The sequence below is a fragment of the Narcine bancroftii genome, chromosome 13 (assembly GCF_036971445.1).
Source record: "Narcine bancroftii isolate sNarBan1 chromosome 13, sNarBan1.hap1, whole genome shotgun sequence".
NCBI lineage: Eukaryota > Metazoa > Chordata > Chondrichthyes > Torpediniformes > Narcinidae > Narcine > Narcine bancroftii.
The window spans coordinates 23,856,473-23,882,554 of NC_091481.1; the positions used below are offsets into that span (position 1 = coordinate 23,856,473).

General features: G+C 42.4%; 1 protein-coding gene and 1 long non-coding RNA gene across 7 annotated transcripts in view; one reads left to right on the top strand and one right to left on the bottom strand.

Moving 5' to 3' along the window:
• The window catches only part of LOC138748332 (uncharacterized), a 54,533-nt gene extending 38,551 nt beyond the window's left edge, over nucleotides 1–15,982 (bottom strand). Inside the window, exons 1-5 of one of the 4 annotated variants that reach the window (XR_011347941.1) lie at nucleotides 15,693–15,982; nucleotides 9,744–9,919; nucleotides 9,489–9,579; nucleotides 6,124–7,047; nucleotides 1,938–3,839 (exon numbers count right to left, since the gene is read on the bottom strand). This is a non-coding gene — a long non-coding RNA (uncharacterized lncRNA). Of the gene's footprint in view, nucleotides 1–1,937; nucleotides 3,840–6,123; nucleotides 7,048–9,488; nucleotides 9,580–9,743; nucleotides 9,920–15,692 lie in introns of those variants that run through there. The other 3 variants (XR_011347942.1, XR_011347940.1, XR_011347944.1) reach the window with 3 other exon arrangements.
• Nucleotides 15,983–16,048: 66 nt separating this feature from the next.
• Nucleotides 16,049–26,082, top strand: part of anks1b (ankyrin repeat and sterile alpha motif domain containing 1B) — an 823,124-nt gene continuing 813,090 nt past the window's right edge. For all 3 annotated transcript variants that reach the window (XM_069908369.1, XM_069908373.1, XM_069908387.1), the window contains exon 1: nucleotides 16,049–16,403. In XM_069908369.1, coding sequence (XP_069764470.1) covers nucleotides 16,183–16,403 — 221 coding nt within the window. In that variant the 5' untranslated portion in view covers nucleotides 16,049–16,182. The remainder of the gene's footprint in view (nucleotides 16,404–26,082) is intronic.

Here is a 26,082-nt window from a genome sequence, read left to right on the forward strand (position 1 = left end):
GCAACTAGAAAAAAAACATTTACCAATTCTGGTGAGCAATCGGAACAGATTCATCCAACCTTCCATTGATGAACATTGAAAAATATTTGATCACCTCTGTATCTTGTTACTGAATTTTACAAACTAAAAGCCCTGAGACAACATTAATCTTAAGTTTATTGTCCTCCATTCATTACTGAAAATGGCACATGAGGGTTTTATAATTAGGTTATTCAGAAAATGGATGTTTTCATTGCAGCGATTGAGATCAAAAATTTTTTTTGTTCTGTTCTAGTTTAATAACTCCTAAATATTTTGTCTCTCTTCCTGTGAAACTAATTATAAAGCACATTAGTAGGTTATCATTCTGTATAAATCCTCTTGTAAGAAGTGATACAGATGGAGTTCAGTGTAACAAATGCTGCCACGGTTCACTCAAACTGCAAGTCTGGTGAAGATATCAGTCTTGGCTGCAAGATTGCATTACTTTATTAACAAGGAGAGCAGGGCATATGGACAGGGCTTGAGGCAATGTTTAGCTCCACGTCTATCGGCAGATGCCTGAAATACTGTAGCTGCAGAGATTCATTTCTTATTTACTTATCTACTGATGTAATCTATTGCAAAAGTTTAAAAAAACTCAATGATCAAGGAATAAAATTAAAGTTAAATATACCTTAATGTATAGACTTATGCTTAATTATATTCCAAAATGTTTAAAACGCAAGTATGTTTTTAATTTTTCCATTTTAAATTTTACATTATTAAAATCAACAATCAGAATTAACAAGTCCTTGGTGTAAAAATGATAGGCTAGTGGTTAAACTTTTTATCTGTTTTAACACAAACTGCTGAGAAAAAAAAGTCAAGCAGCGTCAGTGTGAGAAAAAGAATGGTTGACATTTTGAGTTGAAGCATTTGATTAACACTATGTTCCTCCAGCAGAGTGCATTTAGCGTCTGCACTCTCCCGTGTGTCTCTTTTCGTCTGTTTTGTGCTCTAAAATCAATTTGCATTTATACATAATCTCTAATTTAAAACAGTTTGGTCCCTCCATTTACTAAATCAGCATTTAAGAGAAATGAAGTGAATTGCCAGTGTACAGAACATTGGAAAACAAAGTCGCTGAAGTTTGAAATAAGAAAAGATAATGTTGGACCAAAGCAGTGATTCATGCAGCACCTGTCAGTTAGAAAAACAGGCAACTGTTTCAACTTGATAATAACTCATCTGGAAAAAATGACCTGCTGTTAGAACTAAAATGTTTCTCCTCAGATGCTGCCTAACCTGCTCAATATATTGCTTTTACTTTAGATTATTAGGATATTTCTTGGAAAAAAAACAATAAATAGCATGAATATATTTATTAAATTTAACCCATTATCTTGAATTTGGCACTTTATGGCTGCACGAGAAGTCAAAGGCAGTGATAGATCTTGTGAAGAACAATCAGGTTGCAAACAAACAATGATGTGAATCTCTCATGATTGAGGATGCTTGGTTGAAATGATGGCCTGTTAATTCTGGCTGAACATTTTCCCCTTCCACGTGATGCATGAAGAAATCACAAATACAGTTATACTGAACAGGCTTAGCTTTACGTTTGATCAGAGAAATGGATACATCAGTTTGATTTTGTAGTTCCTGAGAGTAAATCAAGAATTATCAGTCTCTTTGGGGTATTTCAAGGATTGGTTTTGTCAAGAGTATCAAAGAGAGAATAGTAAAAGTGAAATTGTGGTCAACTTTCATGGTGGGATGGACTTGAGCAGGTAAACTTGTCTGTGTAGCCTTGGAATAATAAGGAGTGTGAATATTTGCTTCTAACAGACCGATGTTAACAGATGACACTTCCTCCTTCAACAAACTAATTCTTTCTTTCTTAGTGTCTTTAGAACAGTCAGTAACCTTCCTCACTCTCCAGTGGTGACAGGAGTAACATTTTTCACATCACTCAGTTAGAAATTTTCAGACTTTTATTCAGACTGTTAGTTGTTTTTTATATTGTTTAGCAAGGGATACTGCTATAAAAAAGTTAATTTTTAACCCATATTTTTCTTTACATTATCCTCTCAGTGTGCTAGATTGAAAGGTGAAACTGTGCTGGTGGATTTGAAGGTTAATTTTTTTCACAATTAGAATATTTCTCTCCTTGGTAGATAATTTTCACAGATAATGACACCCGTTTGAGCTGGTGTGTTTCTCTGTCTATCTTATTAACTGACAGGATTTTACACTATTATGCAGAAGTGTTCAGGATCATTTTGTTTTCAGTCCCTTCAGCTCAAGAATAATTTGTTTCTACTCCAGTTTTGTGGTCTCTGAGGTGGCTCATAAGGCCTATGTAGAATCTCAGATCGTTACACAGATGGGGCAGATGGTGGCCAAATGAACAATTAGATGAGGTGTTTGTGCAATGTTGCATTCCTTACCATTCCAAATACCCCTGCTCCACATTGAATGGTCATGGGCTAGGGATTCCCAGGAATTAATCAGGATGTTGCATTTTTTTTAAAAAGAGGCTTTGAATACATCCTTGAATCTTTTCCTCTGTCAAGCTGAAAATCTTTTTCAGTGACAACTCATGCGTCTGTTCATACGAGTGTGTTAGTGTCCTAATATTGGAGATGATGGCCTGGGTGAGAACAACAAATTTGGTTTGTCTGTCCAGCGATTTTGGGAAATTTGGTAGTGTTAGAATTGGTGGAAGTATTCTAAAGCCATGAAATATCTGCTTTAAGTTGCGCAGGTGTCAGAAGTATATTGTTGGACAGGATCACTCCTGCAAAGCAGATAATGTCAGTTCATTATCATCCAACTGTGTACTTGCAACTCACAGAGTATTCTTTGGTTTTCAGTGTAACACACTGCAAACACACATAAAGACCCCTCACACATACAGACAAATGGTACTTGTCAACAAATATTAAAGTAAATATTATTGTTAAATAAATAGTTGAGTCACAAGGTTTGTAATGAGTTCAGTCATTCAGCTGTCTCGCTGCACGTGGGAAGAAGCTGTTCTCAGCCTGGTAGTTGTGGCTCAAATACTCCTGCATCTCTTTCCTGACTGGAGTAGCTGAAAGAGGCTGTGTGCGGGGGTTGTAGAGGTCCTTACTGATTTTGCGAGTCCTCTTTAGACAATGATCCTGGTTAAATCCCATCTATAATAATGAATTGCATCCCTGATATCTACCTTTACTCAGAGTTGTCTCCCCCAATAGGCGAAGTGGTCCAGATTTTCCAGGGCCTCACCCTGAACTTTTATTTTCAGTTAGTGTAGTGAAGCAGAAACAAGTTGTTAAAAGGGCTTCAGTCATGCATATGTTGAGTGCAAGACTCATCCTCCTGTATGGTTCAGTGACAAGGTCTCTTGAGCATGTACAAATACATACACCATCTGTATACTGAGCCTGGATACTTAGATTTTGATGATCTTGGTCTTAGGATGCAGATACTATTGGTTGAACAATTTCCATGTAATTCTGAAAATTACTGGTACCTCTAATTTTGGATGTTTGATTAAGGTGAAGTCTAGTATTGTGGTGGGAAAGTTTGTAAAAGGTTTCAGGGCAATCTTGTTCACATAGTTCTTCATTCAGATTGCTTCTCTTGTTGATCTCTTGATTAGTATCATGGCTTGTATGCTATCCTGCAATAAAAGTAAACTGGAATTTTTGTGGACAGCCAGATATGTAAAAGGCTTCAGTGAGCTTGAAAAGTCCTGTGACAGGCACTGCTTCCTGCATTTTTCTTGGTGTTGTCATGTGGTGAAGATCATACCAAATTTGCCTTGGAATCTACATTATGATTTGGGATGCTTCTCTTCAGCCACCAGAAGCAGGCAGTTCAGAAGGACCCTGTAATGGACAGAAAGGAGATCCTTCTGTTGAAGCCAAAATTGGACTCTTCTTCAGTTGCAGAATCTCCAAGTTTGGCTGGGATATCCTACACTTCCCAGATAGCATAATTTGGCTCATTTTGTCCACAAAGTCTTTGTCCCTGTACAAGAAAAATCTAATACTTCCCCAGATTTAACACACTTTTTATTTAAATTCTTGAGTAACATGGCCTGCTAGTTTCAGCACTCTGTCATTTAAATCCTTTTAGAATTATAGCTTATATTGTCTTTCTTCTTAGCAAAATTTAATACTTTGCACTTCTCAGAATTAAATCTGCCTGTATCTCATTGGTCACTTGCTGTCTCTTCACCACTCATTATTTATCTTCAGATTTGATGTCATCAGCACATTACACCTGCTAACTTTCTTCGATCAATCCACAATTGTCCAAGTGACTGCTATTATTTTTTCAAGAACCTTTCCTATCAAGTTTAAACTGACATGTGAATAACTACTAAGGTTACCCTTGTGGCTTTTTCTTTAAAACAATATAATCCTGCAATCTATCAGTCCCCAAGAATTATCCCGAAAGCTGGACAATTATGCTCAGGGCTTTTCCAATTTCTATCCTTGTTTTCCTGATGCGCATTCCATCTGACCCTGGTGATTGACCACCTTAAGTGCAGCTAAACTTTCCAATATGACCTTTATCAATTTTTTAATTTGCCTTGACTCTTTATCACATCTTTTCTTGCACCATCTTCTTTCTTGGCAAATCTTGTGTGGTCATTTAGCATTTCAGCCATGCTCTTTCTTCCCTCCAGTTGATTTCCCTTTTGGTCTCTAATTATATCCATAATCTCTTCCTTACATATGTCTATACTGTTTTAGATCAACTTATTTTTACTGCTGGCCTTTCCACAAACTCCCAGTAGGTCTTATTATTTTTTTTGCCTTTGAACTTTCTGTCATTAGCCTTGTTTTTCATTTATTAAAAACATAGCCTCTGCCATAATGCAAACACTTTTCTATTTTGTATCTCTTTTGGTAATTGGGAATTCTGCCTTTAATTTCTTTATCCTTTTCCCCCACGGCATACCATCGACATTGTTGTTAAATTTCCCACTGTTCAATTGCAGCTTGGTTTGCCAAGCTTAGATTCCAATTTTCCTAGACCTGCTCTGTTCTCGATAATTAGTTTCTCTCAAATGTATATATTTTACCATCTGTATTATTTTCCATTACTGTTCTAAACCTTGTTACATCATGGGCTCTGATTCTTAGAAGATCTCCTACTGATATTCACTCCAACTAGGCCTAGAACCCACTTCAACAATGTTGTCTTCTTGACTGGTCTTGAAACATACTGGTTCAGAAAGTTCTCTTGAACATACCAAAAAAAACTTCTCATCTTTGCCCTTCAGATTAACACAAAGCAAGTTCCATAGCTCAAGTCCCACCTTATTATTACAAGGTGGTTTTTCCACATCTTGAATTTCCCTGCAACTTTGTTCCTTCGTATCCTTGCTTGACAGAACAATACCAGTCTTGGAGCTTCACTTCATCACTTTTCTGACTTGACATGAAATAGAATATGCTCCTTAATTAGTAATGTAATTTTTATTTCTGAACACGAACATTCAGAACCCTTTTTAGCCAGGTTTCTATTTGAGCCACAGTGCCATTATCTGACATGGTTAATGTTGCTTGCAGTTTACCAAACTTGTTTAATTTGCTTCTTGCATTTACTGATATTTAAACGAAAGGAGATTCAAGCCCATTTTTAAGATGAATACACAGAGTGGAAACTGCCACAAGGGAATATGCTTACAGTTGCACACACAATGGATGAATTTACTGTTCAAACAGTGCTTTTGATGAATTCCAAAGGTGAATTTAGTGACTGCCTTTGACTAAGCATTTGGTCCCAAACTGGCCACTGAAGCCAGCGTAGTACACAGAAAACCCAGAGGGCATTAAGGAAGATGGTAGGCTTACTGGAAGCCATCAGCTCAGTCCAAGGACATCACTGCAAAAGTTCCTTGGAATAGCATCTTTGAAATTGATTGTTTCATTTCCACCATAAAAATCAGTCTAAGGTGAGTTTGTTGATTTTGTTTCAAAATGCTTGCTTCCTGAAAACAAATGGGGGATTATGATGGACAACTTCAAGCTGAACATAAAGATAATTTCAGATTTCCTGTATCAAGTAGGAAGTTGGAGAAACATTAAATGAACTTTTATGGAATTTACATATTTAATTGCATAATGATACAGACCCATTTGCACGAGTTCAACTGACCTAAAAATGTTTTGTTGCTGATTTTCAGTCGTTGTCAACATCGTGCCAATGTTCAACAATAGTCGGTCAGTACTGAAGGATTCCAGATGTCCAGATACTACTTTTCCACGTCACAATTTTTTGGTGAAACCTTTCACCACGTTCATCAGGTAAGAAGTCCAAGAGCAAATGCAGAAAATAAATGCTATTGTTAAGTACACTCTCTATATTATCCGAAGAACATGTGCATGAACATGTGTTCAATCAATATCAAAGTAATGCACAGATTCTGTATATGTGAGCTGCTTTTATAGCTTGACTGCATCTATCCTGACTAAGCATGCCCAAGATAACATGAGTGCATGGACTGGCCAAACAGTTGGCGTTGTAGGCAATATGCTAGTAAATTTAAAAAAAAAAGACAGGAAATCACAAAAATCATAAAAAAACCCAAAAATGTTCAGGAAGCAAATTGGACAAAGTGTAATTCCACTCTATCCAGCTCCATTCACAATTCCTAGGGTAATTGAGAAAATGAAGATCTAGCTAATATCCGGGCATTGGTGAAAAGTAACATTTCTGCTAAATGGGTGTCAAGTAAAGAACATTCCCAAAATGAAACTCCTGACAATCTATAAAATTACCATTGGTGAATCTCCCATCTTCAATATCTTGAATTCAGCATTGATCAATAGTTGATAGACTAAGCATATAAATATAACAGAAAACAGTACAAGTCAGAGACAAGAGATGTGTAAGTACTTGCTTTCCGCAGACTGCCCGAGGCTTTTAAACAACATACAAGCCAACAGATTATTCTCCACGTACAGACTGGGTGCAACTCCAGAAAATTTCAGAAGGTTCCAAAACAAAGCAGAACATATCCTCCACATTCAGCCTTCGTTTCTTCTCTTTGTTCTTTTCCCTTTCCTGAGTTTTTGTTGTCTTTTTTGAGGGGGGGGGGAGGGAGAAACATCATATACAAGTAAATCACTAGTCTGTAACAACCAATGATGTCCTCTCCTTTTTAACATATCCTCCACAATCTCCATCAGCACCAGATCACCTTTGACTGTGCAGCTCCATCTACAAATTCACTAATGATGATACCACGGTAGTGGGTTGTATAAAAAGGAGTAATGAGTCAACATACAGGAGGGATATTCAAAACTTGGCCAAATGATGCAGCAACAACAATCTCACATTCAATGGTACCAAAACCAAGGAGTTGATTGTTCAAGAAAGAAAAGCCAGAGGTGTACGATTCATTCCCCCCCCCCCCCCCCCAAGAAAAAGAAAGATAGACAAACCAAAAAAAAAACTCAGGAAAGGGAAAAGAGCAAAGAAGAAACAAAGGCTGAATGTGGAGGATACGTTATTACCAATCCTCAGTGATTGTGGGTCTGGGGGGTGAGAAATCCAGGATTCAAAGATTCAATTGCTCCAGTTGTTCCAGGAATGTAGAGCAATTGAAGCAGTTATACTAGGCCTCACAGGACTGCCTAAAAAAGACCTAAACTACAATGAGTTTGAAACCTAGAATCCATAAAATATGGTATAACATCAGATATCACATTCATTTTGTTGTAAAATGAAGTTCAAACCTTGTAAATTCCAAAGTGGAGAGGGTGAGCAAATTTCAGTTCTTGGGAGTCACTATCTCGGAAGATCTTTCTTAGTCCGACACTAATTGCATTATGAAGAAAGCACGTCAGTGTCTGTACTTCCTTGGAAGTTTGCAGATGTTTGGTATGACATTGGAAACTCTGGAAAATTTCTACAGATATTTGGTGAAAAGTGTGCTGACCAGCTGCATCACAGTCTGGTATGGGGACACCAATATCACTGAGCATAAATCCCTACAGAAGGTAGCAGACACAGCCCAGGATATCACAGGCAAAACAGTCCTCAATATCAAGAACATCCACAGGGAATGCTGCCGTTAGATCCACATCACCCAACACATGTTCTATTCTCGATGCTACTATTAGGAAAGAGATTTAGGCACCGTGAGACGTGCAATAGCAGGTTCAGGAACAGGACTCTTGCTTTTCAACTGTATTGATTTTTTTTCCTCTGTATTTCACAGTTTACTTACATTTATTTGTTCACGTGTACAGTTTTAGCACGACCAATAATTCTGCCTGATCTGCTGGAGAAAGAATCTCAGGGTTGTATGTGATGTCATGTTTCTACTCTGACAATAAATCAGAAGTCTAGGTCCGTGAAATTTGCTGCCTCTGTAACAGAAGGGGCAGGTGGAGCTTGATGGGATTGAAGCTGGTGAATTTCCTTTAATGTCTTCATTTGGCATCTGTGTGGCTAATGAAGAGAATCTGAGATTCTCACTGTCTCCTAGGTTGCTCCTTCTCCATTTTGGGATTTCCACACGGCAATGACAATGTTATTCAAGAAAGTTTTGGTGCCATTCCTAAGCAGCTTCCATTGTCCTGGTGATTTTTTTTTGATGATAGCACTCCTCATTGATACTATTTTGATAGCATTTTATCAAGAAAAGATGTCACCCACTTATCAGATCTGACTGTAACAAGAACCTCAAGACTGGGTAAGACGCTGACAATCCTGTAAATGGATTTGGAGAATTTTGTACAGATATCGTTAGTGGTAAGTGCCCAGTGATTGTTATAGGTAAATCCCTGTCTCACATACATGTCGAAGGGTAGGAATTTCAAACATCCTTTTCCTCAGCGAGCCAAAGGCTGTGTTGGCCTACAGCAAGTCAGAGAGCTTTCTTCATGATAATGCTGAAGGTGGTGTTCAAGATATCAAAAGTGAACTTTTATTTTCATGGGTTTATTGTTGTGCAGTAGGGGTGACTTTGTCACTCTCTTGTCCACTCGAGCAAGGTGATGTTTGAGCAGTTTTCCACCCATGCTACTAACATGCACAATTTGGACAGGTATATGGATGAGAAGAAGATGGAAGGTTATGGGCATTGTGCAGGGAGGTGGGACTAGAAAGGGGTGTTTGGTTCGGTGCGGACTAGAAGGGCCTAATGGCCTGTTTCCGTGCTGTAATTGTTATGTTATGTTAATTACAGCACAAGTTCCGTAGAGGCTAACCCCTCAAATCTGCCCCACCATTCAACGCGATCAAGACTGATTTGCCCAAGCCTCAGTTATACTGTATAAAACTCCTTCTTCCCCAATGTTTCAAAAACATATCCACTTTGTCTTGGTGATCTAGGTAAGAAAATTACAGAAATTCCCTACCTTCTATGATGTGGAATCCTAGCTCCTTAATTTTTAAACTTGCCTTCTAGCAAGGAAAACATCGCAACATCTACATTGTTATCATCTACTTCGGATCGTGCATCTTTCAACGAGATCATCCTTTAATTCTTCAAAATATCAAACAAGACAGACCTGATTTTTTTTTTTTGCTGTATGTGATCCCAGGAATATGCCTTGTGAATTTCTTCTCTTATTTGTAAAGGGACCAAAACTGTACACCATGCTTCAATGGAAACATAATGGGATTACTGTCACATACATTATACCATATACTCCAAAATCCTTACTTGCTGCAGCTGAATAGCTACTTTGTTTAAAAACTACAAAAATATACATTATATAAAGAAAGAGATAATGCAAAAATATAAATTGATAATGAATATTCACCAATATATTCCTTAATTCTCCACTTTAAATGCCAATCCCCTTCCAACTCTGTGGTGAGCAAGACAGAGAAAGCTCGAGCAATGGCACGCTTTCCTTGAGCCAGAGCATGTCAGGATTGGGTTTGTCGTGAAGCCGCTGATTCAATTCACAGATCCACAGGATAGGAAATAGAAAAGCTGAAATAAAAACATAAAATGTTGGAAGTACATAGTGGGTCTGGTAGCATCCATGGGGAGAGAAATAGAGTAAATGTTACAGACCGATTACTTTTCATCAAAATGATAAAGTACCAATGAAAGGACATTTATCTGAAAAGTTAATAACATTAGGTTTGTTAAAGAGCTCAAGGATAGTGTCCTCTCAGGGGCAGCGACAACAGTCACAGAAAGATCCAGAGGGAGACTAGTAGCCCTTTTCATACTGCCAACCCACTAAATAGGTGAGTAAATGACCCATGTTGCAGTACTGGGTGAACCATTCACAATGGTCTATTCACTGGTTCACATGGATATTGTGGATCTAAGGGCGGCCCAATCCCCAGTGGTGACATCCCGAGTGATGTATTACGTACTCACAGGGCAGTGAAATCATAGCGGGAATAAAGCACAGATGCGTACAATGTATAAAAGAGTGTGGTGGAAAAAAGCGCATAATTTTATAAGACTTGCGTGTGCAATGTGTAAAAGACCATGGGAAAATCTACTGCAGTGGGCTTCAGACTGTTCAAATTAGGACAAACCCACAGACCAGCTTGTCATTATTCCCTAAACAATAGAGTATAACAACTATTTACTTAGCATTACATTGCATTAGGTATTTAAATAATCTTGAGATGAATTAAAGTACAGGTATGTGCTGATAGCCCTGCCGGCCACCCTGTAACAGCTGTTACAAGTCCAGAGGACCCCAAAACCCAGCACCAATAGGTATTCACCAGGACAAATAGTGACTTAAACAAAAGTTGTTTTTAATTATCTTTAAACACGAAAACAGGATCAAACTTTAACATTACTCTTAACTTAATCCACTTCTAATTCTAAGCGCACATGTACGTAATGTGTATGCAAGTTCAGAGAAGTTATTTGATTCACAGTCCAATCTCTCTTCTCATTCCTTCAAGTTCACTGGTTGCAGGCAATTCTTATACTGACCACAGAATTTAACATTTATGAATTTCACCAGGATTTGGTGTTTGAAAGGTAATGGTTACCACTCAGGAAGGTTCTTGTTGGTTTTCAGAGAGATTTGTCGTTCCTGGACACATAATCAGCCACGTCAGTGTCTTGCCAAAGAAACTTGCCCTATCAGGGTTTTCCAGGTGATAACCTCTTTCTTTCAGGTCACCAGAGTTCCTTTTTGTTTCTCCTACTTCAAGTGAAACATTAGGCAGCCAGTCCTCTCCTCTTGTACAAATCACAAGGGCTTTAACCAGTACTCACAACCCATCTTCAAAGTGGGGTTTTTCCACAAGTTTGCCAGCTTGTCCTGTTCCAGTCCCAGCTGCTGCTGCTGACTATAAAACTGCAGAACGGATCTCTCTCTCTCTCGGAGAAAAGCCTATTTGACTTCCTCTGCTTGAAAAACCACATGACCCTCTTAGAACAGCAACCTGCACTCCAGACAGCCTGTGGCTCTGAACTCCTCCAATCTCTTTCATCTGTTGCTTTTCAAAACAACAATCCATTAGTGAAGTCTCTTAGGCACTCCCCAAAGTTTTTGCAAAGGCCTCCAGGAGCCACCCTGTCTGGCCTGAGCAGAGCTCCAGTATTTTAAATGAGATCTGTTTTGAAGTGTTTGTATGTGACCTACACTTAAAAAAAAACCTGCCCCAATTCATCTCCCAAAAACATATCTATGTACAATACAAAAACACAACACAATCAATCACACAGCTCCACCAGCCACCCTGTGAAATACAACTGAACACAGGCACTAACAATACCCGGTTGAGTGGGTTAGCTGTTCACACTGCAGCCAAAGTCAACTCAGTCAGGCTCTAATACAACCCTGTCAAGCATCAGAACCCAGATGACTTTTACACCACCCCCCTCAAGTTGGGAGCATTCACACTGCCAGGTGAATGCCCAGTTTAGCCCAGGTTATTAAGCAGTGTGAAAACTGTGAAGAGGCCTTGAACACTCTCTCTCGAATGATTTAATTTGTATACTCTGCAAATGAACTTAGAGTTAAGGACAATCAAGAACAAATAAACAGATGTAGTAAGATAATTACAAGTTGAATGGAGGCAAGAGATGATATATGACAATTATATCAATAATTTAATTCAAAAATATTGAATTAAAAATGTTATGAGACATCCAGAAAAATATGCCATTTGATGTATGCATTTTTTTCCCCAAAAAATATGACCATGTGGCGACACACCACTAGGCAGGCGAACTGGCCCCGCTTGTAATCCACGTGACAGGGCAGCTGGCCAAAATGGCGTCGTTGGGGGGGGGGGTTTCCCCTTCTTCTCAGCACAGGGCACAGAAGCCCACACTGGGGGACCACGTGACGCCTGGATGACATCAGCGCCCCCCAGCGCGGTTCTCAGCCAGGTCCGGGTTGGGAGTACAAGTCCAGCCCAGCAGCCTGCAATAAATCAGTTCTGCTCGCTGAGCACAACCGTCTGGTTGTGTGTTCTTTCAGTAGCAGCGTAGCTGCTGCTACAATTGGTGATCCTGACTGGTTCAAACATCTTTGAACCCATCATGAGCGAACCTGGGATCAGTGCTATAGCTGTCAAGCTGCCTGAAATCTGGGTTGAGGAGACCTAGTTCGGCCATGCAGAGGCTGTTTCACCTCTGCCCGAGGACATCTAGCTTTATCGACCCGAGAAAGGTCGCTCAGAAGGCCCAAGAGCTATGGCTCGAGCAATTCCCGGAGAGCTCAGATGTCCAGCAGTTCACGAGGCACAGGCATGACCAAGCCAAGCCCGCCCCTAGCACTGGAATAGAGCATCCAGCCCCTACTGGGACCACTAAGAGCATAACCAGCGGCATGGCATCCGCTCCAGGCCTCTGCTTCTACCACTAGTGCTGGAGAGCCAAGGCTAGGAAGTGTCGTCAGGCCTGCTCGTTCCAGGGAAATGAGCAGGCCAGCCACTGTTAATGGCTGCGGCGACTGGCCAACAACACAGCCTCCTATACCTGCAGGACTCAGACAGCGGCCGGAGGTTCCTCATCGACACTGGGGCCCAGATCAGAGTCATCCCGGCCACGGTCATAGAGTCCAGGAACCGACCTCGAGGACTTCCCCTCCGTGCAGCCAACGCAACAGAGATCCAGACATATGGAGACAAGACAGTCCACTTCCAGATCGGCCAAAGAAAGTTCTCGTAGAGGTTCACCGTCTCGTCCCTTCCGACCGCCATCCATTCAACGGTCCGACAGCCTGTGGGCCTCGCTGCTCCAATTGGACCCAAAAGCCTCCGGCGGCTGGCGCCCCTGTGGAGAATATCGACAGCTCAACGAGGCGACAGTTTCTGACCGTTACCCCATCCCTCACATCCAGGACTTTACAGCCAACCTCCACGGTGCGAGGGTTTTCTCCAAGGTTGACCTAGTGCACAGGTATCACCAAATCCTGATGCACCCTGAGGACATACCCAAGACAGCCATCATCATCCCCTTCGGCTTGTTTGAATTTCTTCGCATGCCGTTCGGGCTCAAGAACACCGTTCAGACCTTCCAGCGCCTCATGGACTCAGTGGGCAAGGACCTGGATTTAGTCTTCATTTACTTAGACAACATCCTCTTTGCCAGCCGGGATCAGGCGCAACACAAGGCCCACCTGCGCAACCTCTTCTCCCGGCAGGCCAACTTCGGCCTCACCATCAACCCAGCCAAGTGCCAGTTTGGGAAAGAGTCCATGCAGTTCCTGGGCCATACCATCATGGACGAGGGAGCCACACCTGCCGCTACAAAGGTCGCCGCTATCAAGGAGTTCCCATGTTCGGACAATCTCAAGGGGCTGCAGGAGTTTGTGGGTATGGCCAACTTCTACAACTGATTCATCCCGGGAGCTGCGCACATCATGCAGTCGCTATTCACACTCATCACAGCCAAGCACAAAACACTCATCTGAGTCCCAGAGGCCTGCAGTGCATTAGAGGCCACCAAGGAGGTCCTCGCTAAGGCTACCATGCTCGCACACCAATCTGCATATGGTACTCTCCGTTGATGCCTCTGCCACAGCCGTCGGCGCCATCTTGGAGGAGCAGGTGAACTGACAATGGAAGCCGCTGGCATTCTTCAGCCGGATTCTCTGCCCACCAGAGAGCAAGTATAGCGCTTTTGACCATGAGTTACTGGGCATGTACCTGCCGGTGTGGCATTTCCACGGTTTCTTGGAGGGGAAGACTTTTACCATCTTCACTGACCACAAACCCTTCACCTAGGCACTTGCGATGGCGAAGGACCCCGGTCGGCTCGTCAGCAGCATCACCTCTCCTTCGTGTTGGATTTTGCCACTGACATTCGGCACAAGGTGGGGAAGGACAACGTGGCCACCGATGCACTCTCACGACCGATCACCTGTGCACTGACTCCCAGTCTCGACTTCAACCAGCTCACCCGGGACCAGAACTCCGACGAAGAGACGTGAGCCTTTATGAGGATTCGGACCTTCCGACTCTGAGCAGCAGAAGCACCATCCTGTGCAATGTCTCCATGGGCACCAGTGGTTCCCCAGCAGTGGCGCAGGCAAGTCTTCCGTCACATCCATGATCTTTCGCACCCGTCCATCAGGTCCATGGTCCAGATGGTGGCAGAGCAGTTAGTCTGCCATGGGCTGCAGAAGCAGATCGCAGGCTAGGCCAGAACATGCAACCATTCCCAAATGTCAGAGGTACACAGGGTGCCCATGCAAGAGTTCAAGCACGTCCAGAAACGGTTCAGCCACATTCACGTGGACATAGTTGGGCCCTTACCTGTTTCCTGGGGCAACCATTACCTGTTCCCAGTGGTAGACTGCACTACTCTTTGGCCCGGGGTGATCCCGATGCTGGATGCTTCCATGGACACCTGCTGTCGAGTGCTGTTGCATGGTTGCGTCACCTGGTTCGGCGTTCCGAATCACATCACCAGTGATCAGGGCGCCCAGTTCACCTCTGTGCTCTGAGCACAGCTCATCAACAGGATAGAGATGGAGCTACACCGCACCACGGCCTACCATTCGCAGGCCAATGGGTTGGTTGAGCGTCTGCACCGCCATCTTAAGTCAGCACTTGTATCCCGCCTCACTGGTCCCAACTGGGTGGACGAACTGCCTTGGGCGCTCTCGGGCATCTGCTCCACGCCCAAGGAGGATCTGCAGGTGTCATCAGCTGAGCTGGTCTATGGTGCACCGCTGGCACTTCCTGGTGAGTTCATCAACGTGCCTCACAACCCCCAGTGGTCGCCGCACGAGCTGCTTCCCCACCTCCGGGCCCGCTTGGACTACTTTGCACCCCCACTGCCGCCCAGACACGGCACGCGGCCATCTCACGTCCCCAGTAGGCTGCTTTCCTCAAAGTAAGTTTTTATTCGGCGGGGCCCACCCGCCGCACCTTTGCAGAAACCTTACGAGGGGGCCGAACAAGGTTGTCCAGCGCTCAGGGTCTACGTTCACGCTGGACATCGGCGGCAGCCGGGAACTGTTTACTGTGGACAGGCTGAAGCCAGCGCACCTCGACCCCACCGAACCAGTGATTGTGGCCCAGCCCAAGAAGCGAGGCCGCCCAGCTTAAAAGAACACTGGCGCCAGTTCTGAGGCGGGGCAGCCGGCCAAAATGGTGCCATCGGGGGTTCTCCCTCCTCAGCACAGGGCTCAAGAGCCAGCGCTTGGAGACCATGTGACACCTGGGTGACGTCAGCTGCCACCCCCACCCCAGCGCGGTTCCCAGCCAGGTCCGGGCTGGGAGTAAAAGTTCAGCCCAGCAGCCTGCAATAAATCAGTTCTGCTCACGGTCTAGCTCTGTGTTGCTGCCGAGAAGATCACCGTGTCCCCAGGTGCTCCGGCCCATCTCCTTATGCAAGATTTACTATAAAGCAGCACGAAATTAACCCAGTCTTCCCATCCAATTAATCCCTTTCTCCACGAAAGCCCGACGTTTCATGCGCGAGCAGTTGATTTGTAACCTCCGGAGCAAGATACCGTGGAGACCAACTGACAGGGGCAGCCCCGCGGGGGGCGCCGCGTTTTGAACTCGCTCCTCTCGTGCGCGTGACCGGGGCCGAGCCCGTCCGCAGTTCAACGCCCTCACGTGACCGACAAAGAGGGCGACGGGAGTGCAGGGGCGGGGCGGGGGGGGCGGGGCTCGGTGGCTCCGCCTTCCCTCAGGCACGGGGTCGCGTGGGGAGCTCCGGCGTGTAGCTGCTGCCGCCGCCGCCTTCCGCTCGCGCCGGCCGCCCCGGAGTTCGCCTGGCGTGGACGCGAGGCTGGAGCTCGGCTCTTTATGCCGCCGAACACGCGTGGCCGGTCGGAATTTCCACTATTTCTTTTCCGCCAGCCCCCCTCCCCTCCCCTCTCCTCTCTCTTTTGTATTATGGGGAAAGAGCAGGAACTTCTGGAAGCCGCTCGTATTGGGAACGTAGCCGTGGTGGAGAAATTACTAAGTGGCAAAAAGGGATTATTGGGAAGTGGCTCGGGCTCCATCCCACTCTCCAGCTTGCTGAGGTAAGTAAGTTCGAGCTCTTTCTCCAGGCGTGTTTGCTCCCCCTCGGATGAGAAATTTGGAATTTGTGTTTATTGCCATCCTGCGTGAGGAACAGAACACAAGAGAAAAGCCCCTTTCTCGAATTGCAAAAGGTGGAGTGAGGTGATTGCGTCTCTTTGCATTTCCTCAGCCAATTTATTTATGTTTTAAAACAATAGCAACCTGCAGAGTGGAGTTCCATTTAATTAGGGATAGACTGGCCGGCATCTTCCCCCCCCCCCCAACTTTTCTCCCCACAAGAGAATGATCTCTTACCCTCCCCCCCCACTTTTCTCCCCAAGAGAGAATAATCTCTTTCTCCCCCACTTTTCTCCCCAAGAGAGAATGATCTCTTTCTCCCCAAGAGAGAATGATCTCTTTCTCCCCAAGAGAGAATGATCTCTTTCTCCCCAAGAGAGAATGATCTCTTTCTCCCCAAGAGAGAATGATCTCTTTCTCCCCAAGAGAGAATGATCTCTTTCTCCCCAAGAGAGAATGATCTCTTTCTCCCCAAGAGAGAATGATCTCTTTCTCCCCAAGAGAGAATGATCTCTTTCTCCCCAAGAGAGAATGATCTCTTTCTCCCCAAGAGAGAATGATCTCTTTCTCCCCAAGAGAGAATGATCTCTTTCTCCCCAAGAGAGAATGATCTCTTTCTCCCCAAGAGAGAATGATCTCTTTCTCCCCCCACTTTTCTCCCCAAGAGAGAATGATCTCTTTCTCCCCCCACTTTTCTCCCCAAGAGAGAATGATCTCTTTCTCCCCCCACTTTTCTCCCCAAGAGAGAATGATCTCTTTCTCCCCCCACTTTTCTCCCCAAGAGAGAATGATCTCTTTCTCCCCCCACTTTTCTCCCCAAGAGAGAATGATCTCTTCCCCCCCACTTTTCTCCCCAAGAGAGAATGATCTCTTTCTCCCCCCCACTTTTCTCCCCAAGAGAGAATGATCTCTTCCCCCCCCCACTTTTCTCCCCAAGAGAGAATGATCTCTTCCCCCCCCCCCACTTTTCTCCCCAAGAGAGAATGATATCTTTCTCCCACCCCCTTCCAGAGAAAAGTTGTTGTAATTTTGAGGGCAGGATGATAGATTGTAGGTGCCAGAGGAAATGCATCTTGTGGAAATGCAAATGATTCCAGATAAAGTTGGAGCAGCGTCCATTCATGGACTGAGTTTGGTTCGGTCGGTGTGTCTAATGTTTACTTTTGTCTTCGATGGGGGGGGGGGTGCTGTATTTTTGAAATGGCGAACAATTAATATTTATCTGAAACCGCCGTGGCTTTGTTTATCGGGGGGCCATCGGTGAAATGCAGCCTCACGGGGCGGCGGGGGAGAAATTGGGGGGTGGATGGGCTTCGTGGTTGGGGGGGGGGGGGGGGGAAACAGCCGGAGGGTCGTGATCGGCGAGCACCGGCGAGGATGAAATCCATCACCTGAACGAGATTTCAGCGCTTGTTATTGCTACTGATGGACCCTTTGGGTAGGGTCACGGACGTCAGCCCTGGCTTCGAAAGGCGACTCGGTGTTTGGGATGGGAGGGAAGAGACAAAGCCGGCACCAGGAGGCGATTAATTTCTCCTGGCGGCGGCGTGTCTCATTTCACTTGGGGTGTCAACGAGGAGGGATGGGGCACCCCGCCCTCGGTCGCCAGCTGAAGCGATCGCTGACATTGGGCGATCCCTTTTGGGTTCACTGGAGTGGTTTCCGTGCTGCCCACTTTAAATCCCCAGCCACCGTATGGCCCCGCTGATGTGTCGGGTCAATCCGCGCTGTTTGATCGAGAAGGCGATGAACCCGCCTCAGTTGGTCTCGGTTCAAGTTCAGCTTGGACGTTCGTCATTTGAACTGTATAATTAAGTTCTCAATCAAGAGTGACTCCTGCGAGATGACGGATAGGATCGATTTATTTGCTGGAGAAACTCACCGACATGTTACTTGCATAACATGGCGTTGGTTCAGATACTTTCACTGTTGGATGCTTGAAATAGCTGAGATAGTTCAATGCGGGTGGTGGTTTACGATGAACGTAGATGCATGACCTTCATTGCATTCGGATGATGCGATTTCCCACAGCACATGGCTTCTAGTGACTGATGACGGGAGTTGTTACGCCTTTGTAAATTTAGAGAAGCAAATTACTTAAAAAAAAATCAATAAATAGCTTTTCTGACTGCACAGCCAATCTTGGCATTCGTTATCAAGGTCTCTTCTCTGTTGCTCAACTGGATGTGATTGCACTGTTATTTGTCTTCCCTGAGCTGGAGTGTCACCTGCAAAGTTTTCTATTACTTTGTCTGGAGAGCTACCACTTGGAACTACATTCACTGGTAATCTTAAAGTAGTAACATCCAAAGGTACAATCAGTTTCCACCTGAATGTTGGCATCACCAGTTGCAACCTCGCTTTGTACACTTTTGACTTAGTGTCCAACTGGTAGCCTCTCTACAGAAATTTCCTCTATATACAAATTAACAGATGACCTTTACCTTTTGCTCCATTCCTTGTTACTGTGAAGGAAGTCAAAGATAACGTGAAACTTAATGATGCTGTTATCGGACCTACTAATCATACTGTAGTCAGAGATTAGCTTCATCTCATATCTGCAATGCCTATTTTGCGATGTGTTTCAAATCCTGTTTCATCTTATCTGCATCTAGTATCTGAAACTTCAATCTTTTTCATTACTTCTATTAAAGTGCATTCTTTACAAGCCTCATTCTTCCTTCCATATATCAAAAAGTGTGTCACCAAATATTCACAGAAAATTGTTCACCTTTCCTCATTACTGTTTGCTGACTTGTACTGGGTCCCAGCAATGCCCCAGTTTAATAATATTCTCTCTTGTGTTCAAGCTCCTTCATGGGCTCAACTCCATCTTTGCAACATTCAATTTATAACCTTCCAGTTGTAGCTTTGTAATCATCTCTGAATTTAATCACTGTTCCATTGTTACTTGCTATTTTAAATGCTGTCCAGGTTTTAAGTTCTGAATTATTCCACCTCTCATCTTTTGGGTACACTTTAAATAAATTGGATTTCACCATGTGTTTGCTGCCTGCGTTTGTATCAATTTTGCTGACACTTCTGTAAAGCATCTAGACGTTTTGCTATTTCAAAGGCACCATATTAGGTGCAGGGAGGTTATGCGGCTACTGTGCAAGGCACTGGTGTGGTCGGATCTGGAGTACTGTGCCCAGTTCTGTTCTCCTTACTTGAGGAAGGATGTACACTGTACTGGCTTTGGAGGCGTTAGATGAGGGAGTTAGCCTATGAGGAGAAGTTGATTTGTCTGGGACTTTACTTGCTGGAATTTATAAGAATGAGAGGGGATTTTATAGAAACATAAAATTATGTTAGAGGTAGGCCAGTTGTTTCCATTGGTGGAGGAGACATGGCCTCAAGATTCAGGGTAGTAGATTAAGGATGGAGAGGAGGAGGAGGAACTGCTTTTCCCAGAGGGTGGTGAATCTCTGAAATTCACTGCCCATTGAAGCAGTGGAGACGACCACAGTAAATCTATTTAAGACAAGTTTGGAATTAAGGGATATGGAGAAAAGGCAGGTAGCCTATTATCAGATCAGCCATGATCTCATTGAATAGTGGAGGAGGCTTGATAGGTTGAATGGCCTACTGCCGCTCCCATTTCTTATGTTCTCAAATTTTAAAAAGAAAATCTAATTTCGATTTGAAAATTTGATTATATTGTAATGTACCAATTGGCAAACATTCAGTTGTGACACCTCTTTTCTGAGCTCCTGTTTTACCTGCCATATTGAATTATTTGGAATAGCATGATCACAAAAAATTTTAGGTTACAAACACTAAAGTCGTAATATTTTGGAGTATGGTCTGTGCCAACAATTGTCAGAAATATATTATTTGCCTGGTTCAAAATATTGGTAAATGCTGAATTTGTTGTTTGAGGCTTTGCTGGGTTCAACAGTGGCAAGGTTTTGCATGCAGTAATCTAGTTATGAGAAGGGGAGACAAAAACTCTTCTGTGAAACTGCTGAGGAATTGTTTATAAATAGCAAAGACGTGACCAGATTAACAATTATTAAAGCTGGGGCAACTTTTTTCCCCCCAGTGTGTTGACGTCAATGATGTTGAGAAACATTCAAAAATTAACTGGACAGATCCGTCAATATCTGGCTGGCACCAGCCTGCTCATAGCAACTGTTCTGTTGATGTACAAAGACTGATGACAGTCTTCTGCACTGGGCTGAGGACACTTTTGTTGCGCCAGTGAACTCCTGAAGGAATCTCAACAGTTCAATGCCAACTCTGCCTATTTCTTAGTTCATCTAATCTGTCCATGACTTCTGCCATGGTTCATGAATTGCACACATTGGCTCTCAGGAGAAAGGCAAGAGGTTTTCATTTGCTTTCGGGTTTAAATATTTTAAATTATCAGTATTATTTATTGGCAGTGGTTTCTGAGTGATTAACAAATACTTGTGAATGTTAAAGATGTACAAACTTTCACAACCTGTGGTAGCTTTAACATTTGACAAAGATTGATGGTGGAATCTCACTGGCTGTCAAAGCTGTTCTATTGGTGGAATTGGCTATTTATTTTGAGAGATCTTGTGCTGCACTGTGCTTTATTACTGGGGCTTTGGGCCTGGGGGCCAACCATGCTGGTAGGAACATGGGAACAGGTAACCAGCAATCCAAGGCAGCAGAAGATCTGCCTCATTTAAAACAGAAAGAAACTTATATACTTATGGAGGGGGGGAGGAAAAAGCAAAGTTGCAAACACTTTTTAACGTAAAGTTCAAACTTTGCAGCGAAAGCAAAAATTACAAGACTGAATCCTGTGACTATGCCATATTCAGCCTGAATGAGGATTGGGTATTTCCCCCTATTACCCTGCTGATCAAGATTTATGACCACTCTACTGTTGATGACATTTTTTGTGCACATAATTTGCTTGTAATTATTCTTTTCTTCGCTACATTTTTAGTTAAAAAAAATCTCTGCTTTTGCTCCAGTTTATTTTCTTGATTCCTTAAATAGAACGTCTATTGATTAAAATGACATTGTGGCACAAGAGTGTTTGCCGTGAATCAAGTGCCATGCTTCGTATTATTGGCCATGATGGCAATAACAACATTGATTTAAAAACAGTATTACTGTAAGTTGAGTTCCTCTTATCCAAAGATCAGAAATCCAAAACCTTTTGAGCGCAGACATGACGCCAAAAGTGGGTGCCAGTTTGTTACCAACTGTCGTCATCGCCAGCTTTTTTGCCATCCAGCAGAATTTCTAGAATTTGGTGGTGCATTTATCTTCTTTTGTAAGTAGAGATCACATTTTTGTTTGGAACAAAACATTATTCATGTTATTAAACACTATTTCAAAATCCAAAATCAGAAATGCTCTGGTCCCATGCATTTTGAGTAAGGGAAACTTGACATGTTCTTGCCCCCCCCCCCCCACATCCATGCAATCACAATTCAAGTGCATTGCCTCACAGATCTTGTGCCACATCGAGCCACGACAAGATCTGCTGCAGGTTCCCAAGCATAGCAAAGTTTAGGCTTTCATAGTTCAGCAGTGGAGTGTACTGATGAATTTTCTGTTTGGAGCTTTTCAGCAGGTTTTGTGTTGGATACAGATTGCTGATTTTCCCAAATTGCTGGCATTTGAGTAAATGCAGGGAGCTCCCAGAAGGATTTAATCTATAATTGTTCATCTGCATAATTTTGTAAAATAGAACAATTCTATCTATTTCAGTTTTTCTTACAATAATCTTATGGAAGATGATTGATAACTGGAAGCAATATGTCAGAAACACTATCCAGAACTCTTAAGGTAATGTGAAATAAAAGCAGTGCTTAAGAACTTGCTAATGGTATCTGAGGCCAGAACGCTAGGGCAGATATGATCATAACAAAAGCCACTCGCTTACTTTAATAACACTGGATAACAGATTTTTTTCAAAAGATTTGCTTCCTGAAAAAAAAATCAGGGCTTATGATAGATAATTTCAAGATGAACACAAAGATAATTTCAGATTTTCTGTATTTGGAGAAAAATGATATTAACTTTTATTGCATTTAGCTTGTTTATTTGCATAATGATGCTGACATATTGTATTAGTTCCATTGATCTCAAAATGTTTTCCCTCTGATTTTTCATTGGTACTCAGCATCTGATGCCACTTGTGTCAGTGTCCAACAATAGTCGGCCAGCGTTGACGGATTGCAGTTGCCCTGATACCGCTTTTCCATGGTCGCAATGTCCTGGTGAAACCTTTCATCATGTTCTTCACTGACTGCACCAAGATCAGCGGGGAAGACGTCCAAGTGCAAATGCAGATCATGAATTTTCAATGACACATTGTACTTAATGGTTTTGTATGCGTGCAGTACACTTAAAATATGACAGGAAATCACAAAAATAGGGTATATTTAATAAATGATATGTGAAAATTTTCAGGTAATTTTTGTGATCAGCAGCTCAAAATCCATAAAATACACTGTAAGGTATTCAGGAAGCAAAGTCTTTTTTGTCCAATGCAATCAATAGTAAATTATCAGTGGTGAGGGACTAGTTGAAGGATGTCAGGTAGGCTGGGAATCACATGTTTGCATTGTTCAGGAGTTAATAAATATGAAAAGGAATCTCCTTGAAATATTGAGAAGCTCTGGTTCCATTTGTAAAGGGAGGAACAGTTTTTAGTTTCATAAGCTTTCAGAAGAGGGAAGATTTGGAAATAAATAAGGGGCAGGAGCAAGGTTAGCCTCTTTTTCACTGGCATCTCGGTTAATTGGCTGTGCAGTGTCCTGGGATAGGAACCCCTTTGTGCTGTTTCCACTGGGCCACCCTTGACTGGGACACTAATTGCTTTTCCACTGAACACACTCATCCCTGGGGATTGGAGTGTGGAAACAGGTGACTTTCTGCTGTCCCTTTTTCACTGGTTTTATCAGCACACCGACATCAGCAAATGCCAGGGGTATGAGTAGGGGTAGAGGGGGTTAATCCCCTGCATGAAATGACATCATTTTATGGCAGCTTTTGGACAATGTTCCTTTTTCACTGGACCCTGTTCCATTAAATTCCTGGGACAGGGTGCCAGTGGAAAAGGGGCTGTTGATCTCTAGTAAGATGATAGAGAGAGATTGGCTATTGTAAGCAATGGTGATGTTCTTCTTGAAATAAGAATGTAAACCTACATCTGGGGGAGATATAAACAGAAGAAGACAAAATCTGAAATGCCAGAAGGAAGAGGAAAAATAAATCAAACGCTGGAAATGTGAAATTACAAGACTTGAACAGTTGGTTATTGGAAATTGTTGAATTCATTGCACTCCCCGTGGCTCGACGATGTGGGAAATTGGATGGAGAGTTAATGTGACAGGCATCTGAAAGCTTGGTGTTACCCTTTTTAGATTGAGACATGTAGTACAATGTTGTCAAAAGTCTGGTACAGTATTACGTGTAAATGTCTCTGCTTGTTTATGTTTAGATAACATATTGTGGCCATGAGAATCTTTTTTTGAGTGTTGATTCTGCTTAACACCAATCATCATCATTGTGTCTGTTGATTTGGAAAAAACCGTAAATTTCATTGTGGGAGGGCAGGAAGAAAATCATGTTCTGTTTCACATTGATTCATCTCTCTCATGCCTTAATACTGATTTTTGAATACTTTCCCAAGTGCTCTCTTTAAAGACAAATTGATGAGAAAAATATTGAAAACAAAGATGATGGCATGTGTAAATTATATCAAGTACATTAATGATTCTTGGTGATATTTGACTCTTTATTTATAGTTTGCTCAAATGTTCCGGCAGTAAAATACATGTTGACCAAAATTTTGAGAAAGAAAACCTAACCAGAAGTTGTCACTCCATCTGTCTCTAATCTGAATTTGGATGATCATCAAATAATGAATGACTAACACTTGGTCTCCATCAAGTTGAGCTTTATCATGAAAGAAAGCAAAGTTGCACCCAAAAATCTTCCCTATCAATCACTTGTGTTTCATGTTTTGTAGGATGTGCAAAATCCTTAATTATTCAGAATTTTAAAAATTAAAGCTGTGCTATATGTATCTTTTGTAATGAGTTGACTTTTATGTTGTACGTCTCAGAAGATGAAAGTTAAATTTGCATTTTCAGTTTATGGTTGGAAAATAGAAGATTTGTTTACAGATTAGTGTTTGGTGGAAGATGCAGAGCCCAAATTTCAATTGAAAAATAAAAGGTAAAAATGGGCTAGGCAAGCCCAGAGATGAACAAAATAAGAGGTGAGTACCAACATTTTGTTCTATGCGCAAGTTTTGAAGAAATAACTGAATTTAAGATTGGATATCCTTTTGTTCAGATAATTTACAACAATGCATGTTCATGTTATTAATGATGGGTATCAATAATTTAAAAAAAAAAAGCCATAATCCACTGGAGGAGAGACAATGGAGATAAACAAGTAATGAAGAGTAATTAGGAGTGGGCCATTGAGACGGGGAAGACATTCATCCTAATATTAGCGTTTATTACTATTCAAAGTCAGCCAGACCAGTGCCAGATTAATTTGGTACTAAAAGTAGCATATGCTTCAGGGCCCGCATTTTTAAGGGCCCCATGCTAAATGCTTGCAAGCTATCAATTCCGATTCAGTGATTCTGCACTTGGTCTCTTACTATACTATATTGCCTTCAACTTTTCTGAACAACTGGGAATTTAAGGTTAGCAATTTTAGCCAAATGATCACCTTTAATCGAGGTTATTATTTTAACATAGTAATTAATGGGAATGTGGTGTCTATGTGATACGTATACAATGCACAAATACAAAGATATTTGAAACTGAAGTCCTAGCCGCTGCACAAGGGTGAAAACAGAAATGGAAATTCCTCAGCTGAACAGTGAAAACATGCCTCAGGCCCTCAGTCAGCTGATGGTCAGACTGAAATAAATTTTGTGGTTGCAGATAAAGGTCTCAATAAACTAAATCAAATAAATCCAAGGGGTATATTTTTGTGAGCATCTTTTGTCATTTTTCAGATTGGAAACTATTGCAGTCAGTTTTGGCTAGTGAAATCCTGCACACGCTAAACAATAAATGTTTCCAGGATTTTTTTGATAAATCTGTGAGACAAAGGATGTTGCCTAAGCTGCCAGAAGATTGCACAAAGCTCTCCAAACCTACATTAACTGGAAATATTACATTTCTGATAATATAACATTTCTTTGTGTCACTTATTAGAAAGATTTGAATGTACAATTTTGACTGAGGTGGAAATTTACACAGACAGACTGGCACTTGGCTGTTGTCCAATTTTATCTTTGTAGTCGCAGTTACTTTATGATATTAAAACTTTTATTAAAATATGATGCATCTTTGCTAATTAGATGGTATTTTGTCAAATTGCAAGGCAGAGTATGTGGTTAATGGCAGGATTCTTAACAGTGCAGAGAAACAAAGGGATCTTGGGGTCCAAGTTCTAAGTTGATAGGGCGGTTGAGAAGACACGGTGTGCTAGCCTTCAGAATAGTTAGGTATTGAGTTCGAGAGCTGTGAAGTACTGTTGCAGCTCTATAAAACTCTGGTTAGACCATACTGGAAGAAATAGAAAGACACTTTGGAGAGTGTGTGGAGGAGATTTATCAGGATGTCACCTGGATTGGAGAGTATGTCTTATAAACCAAGT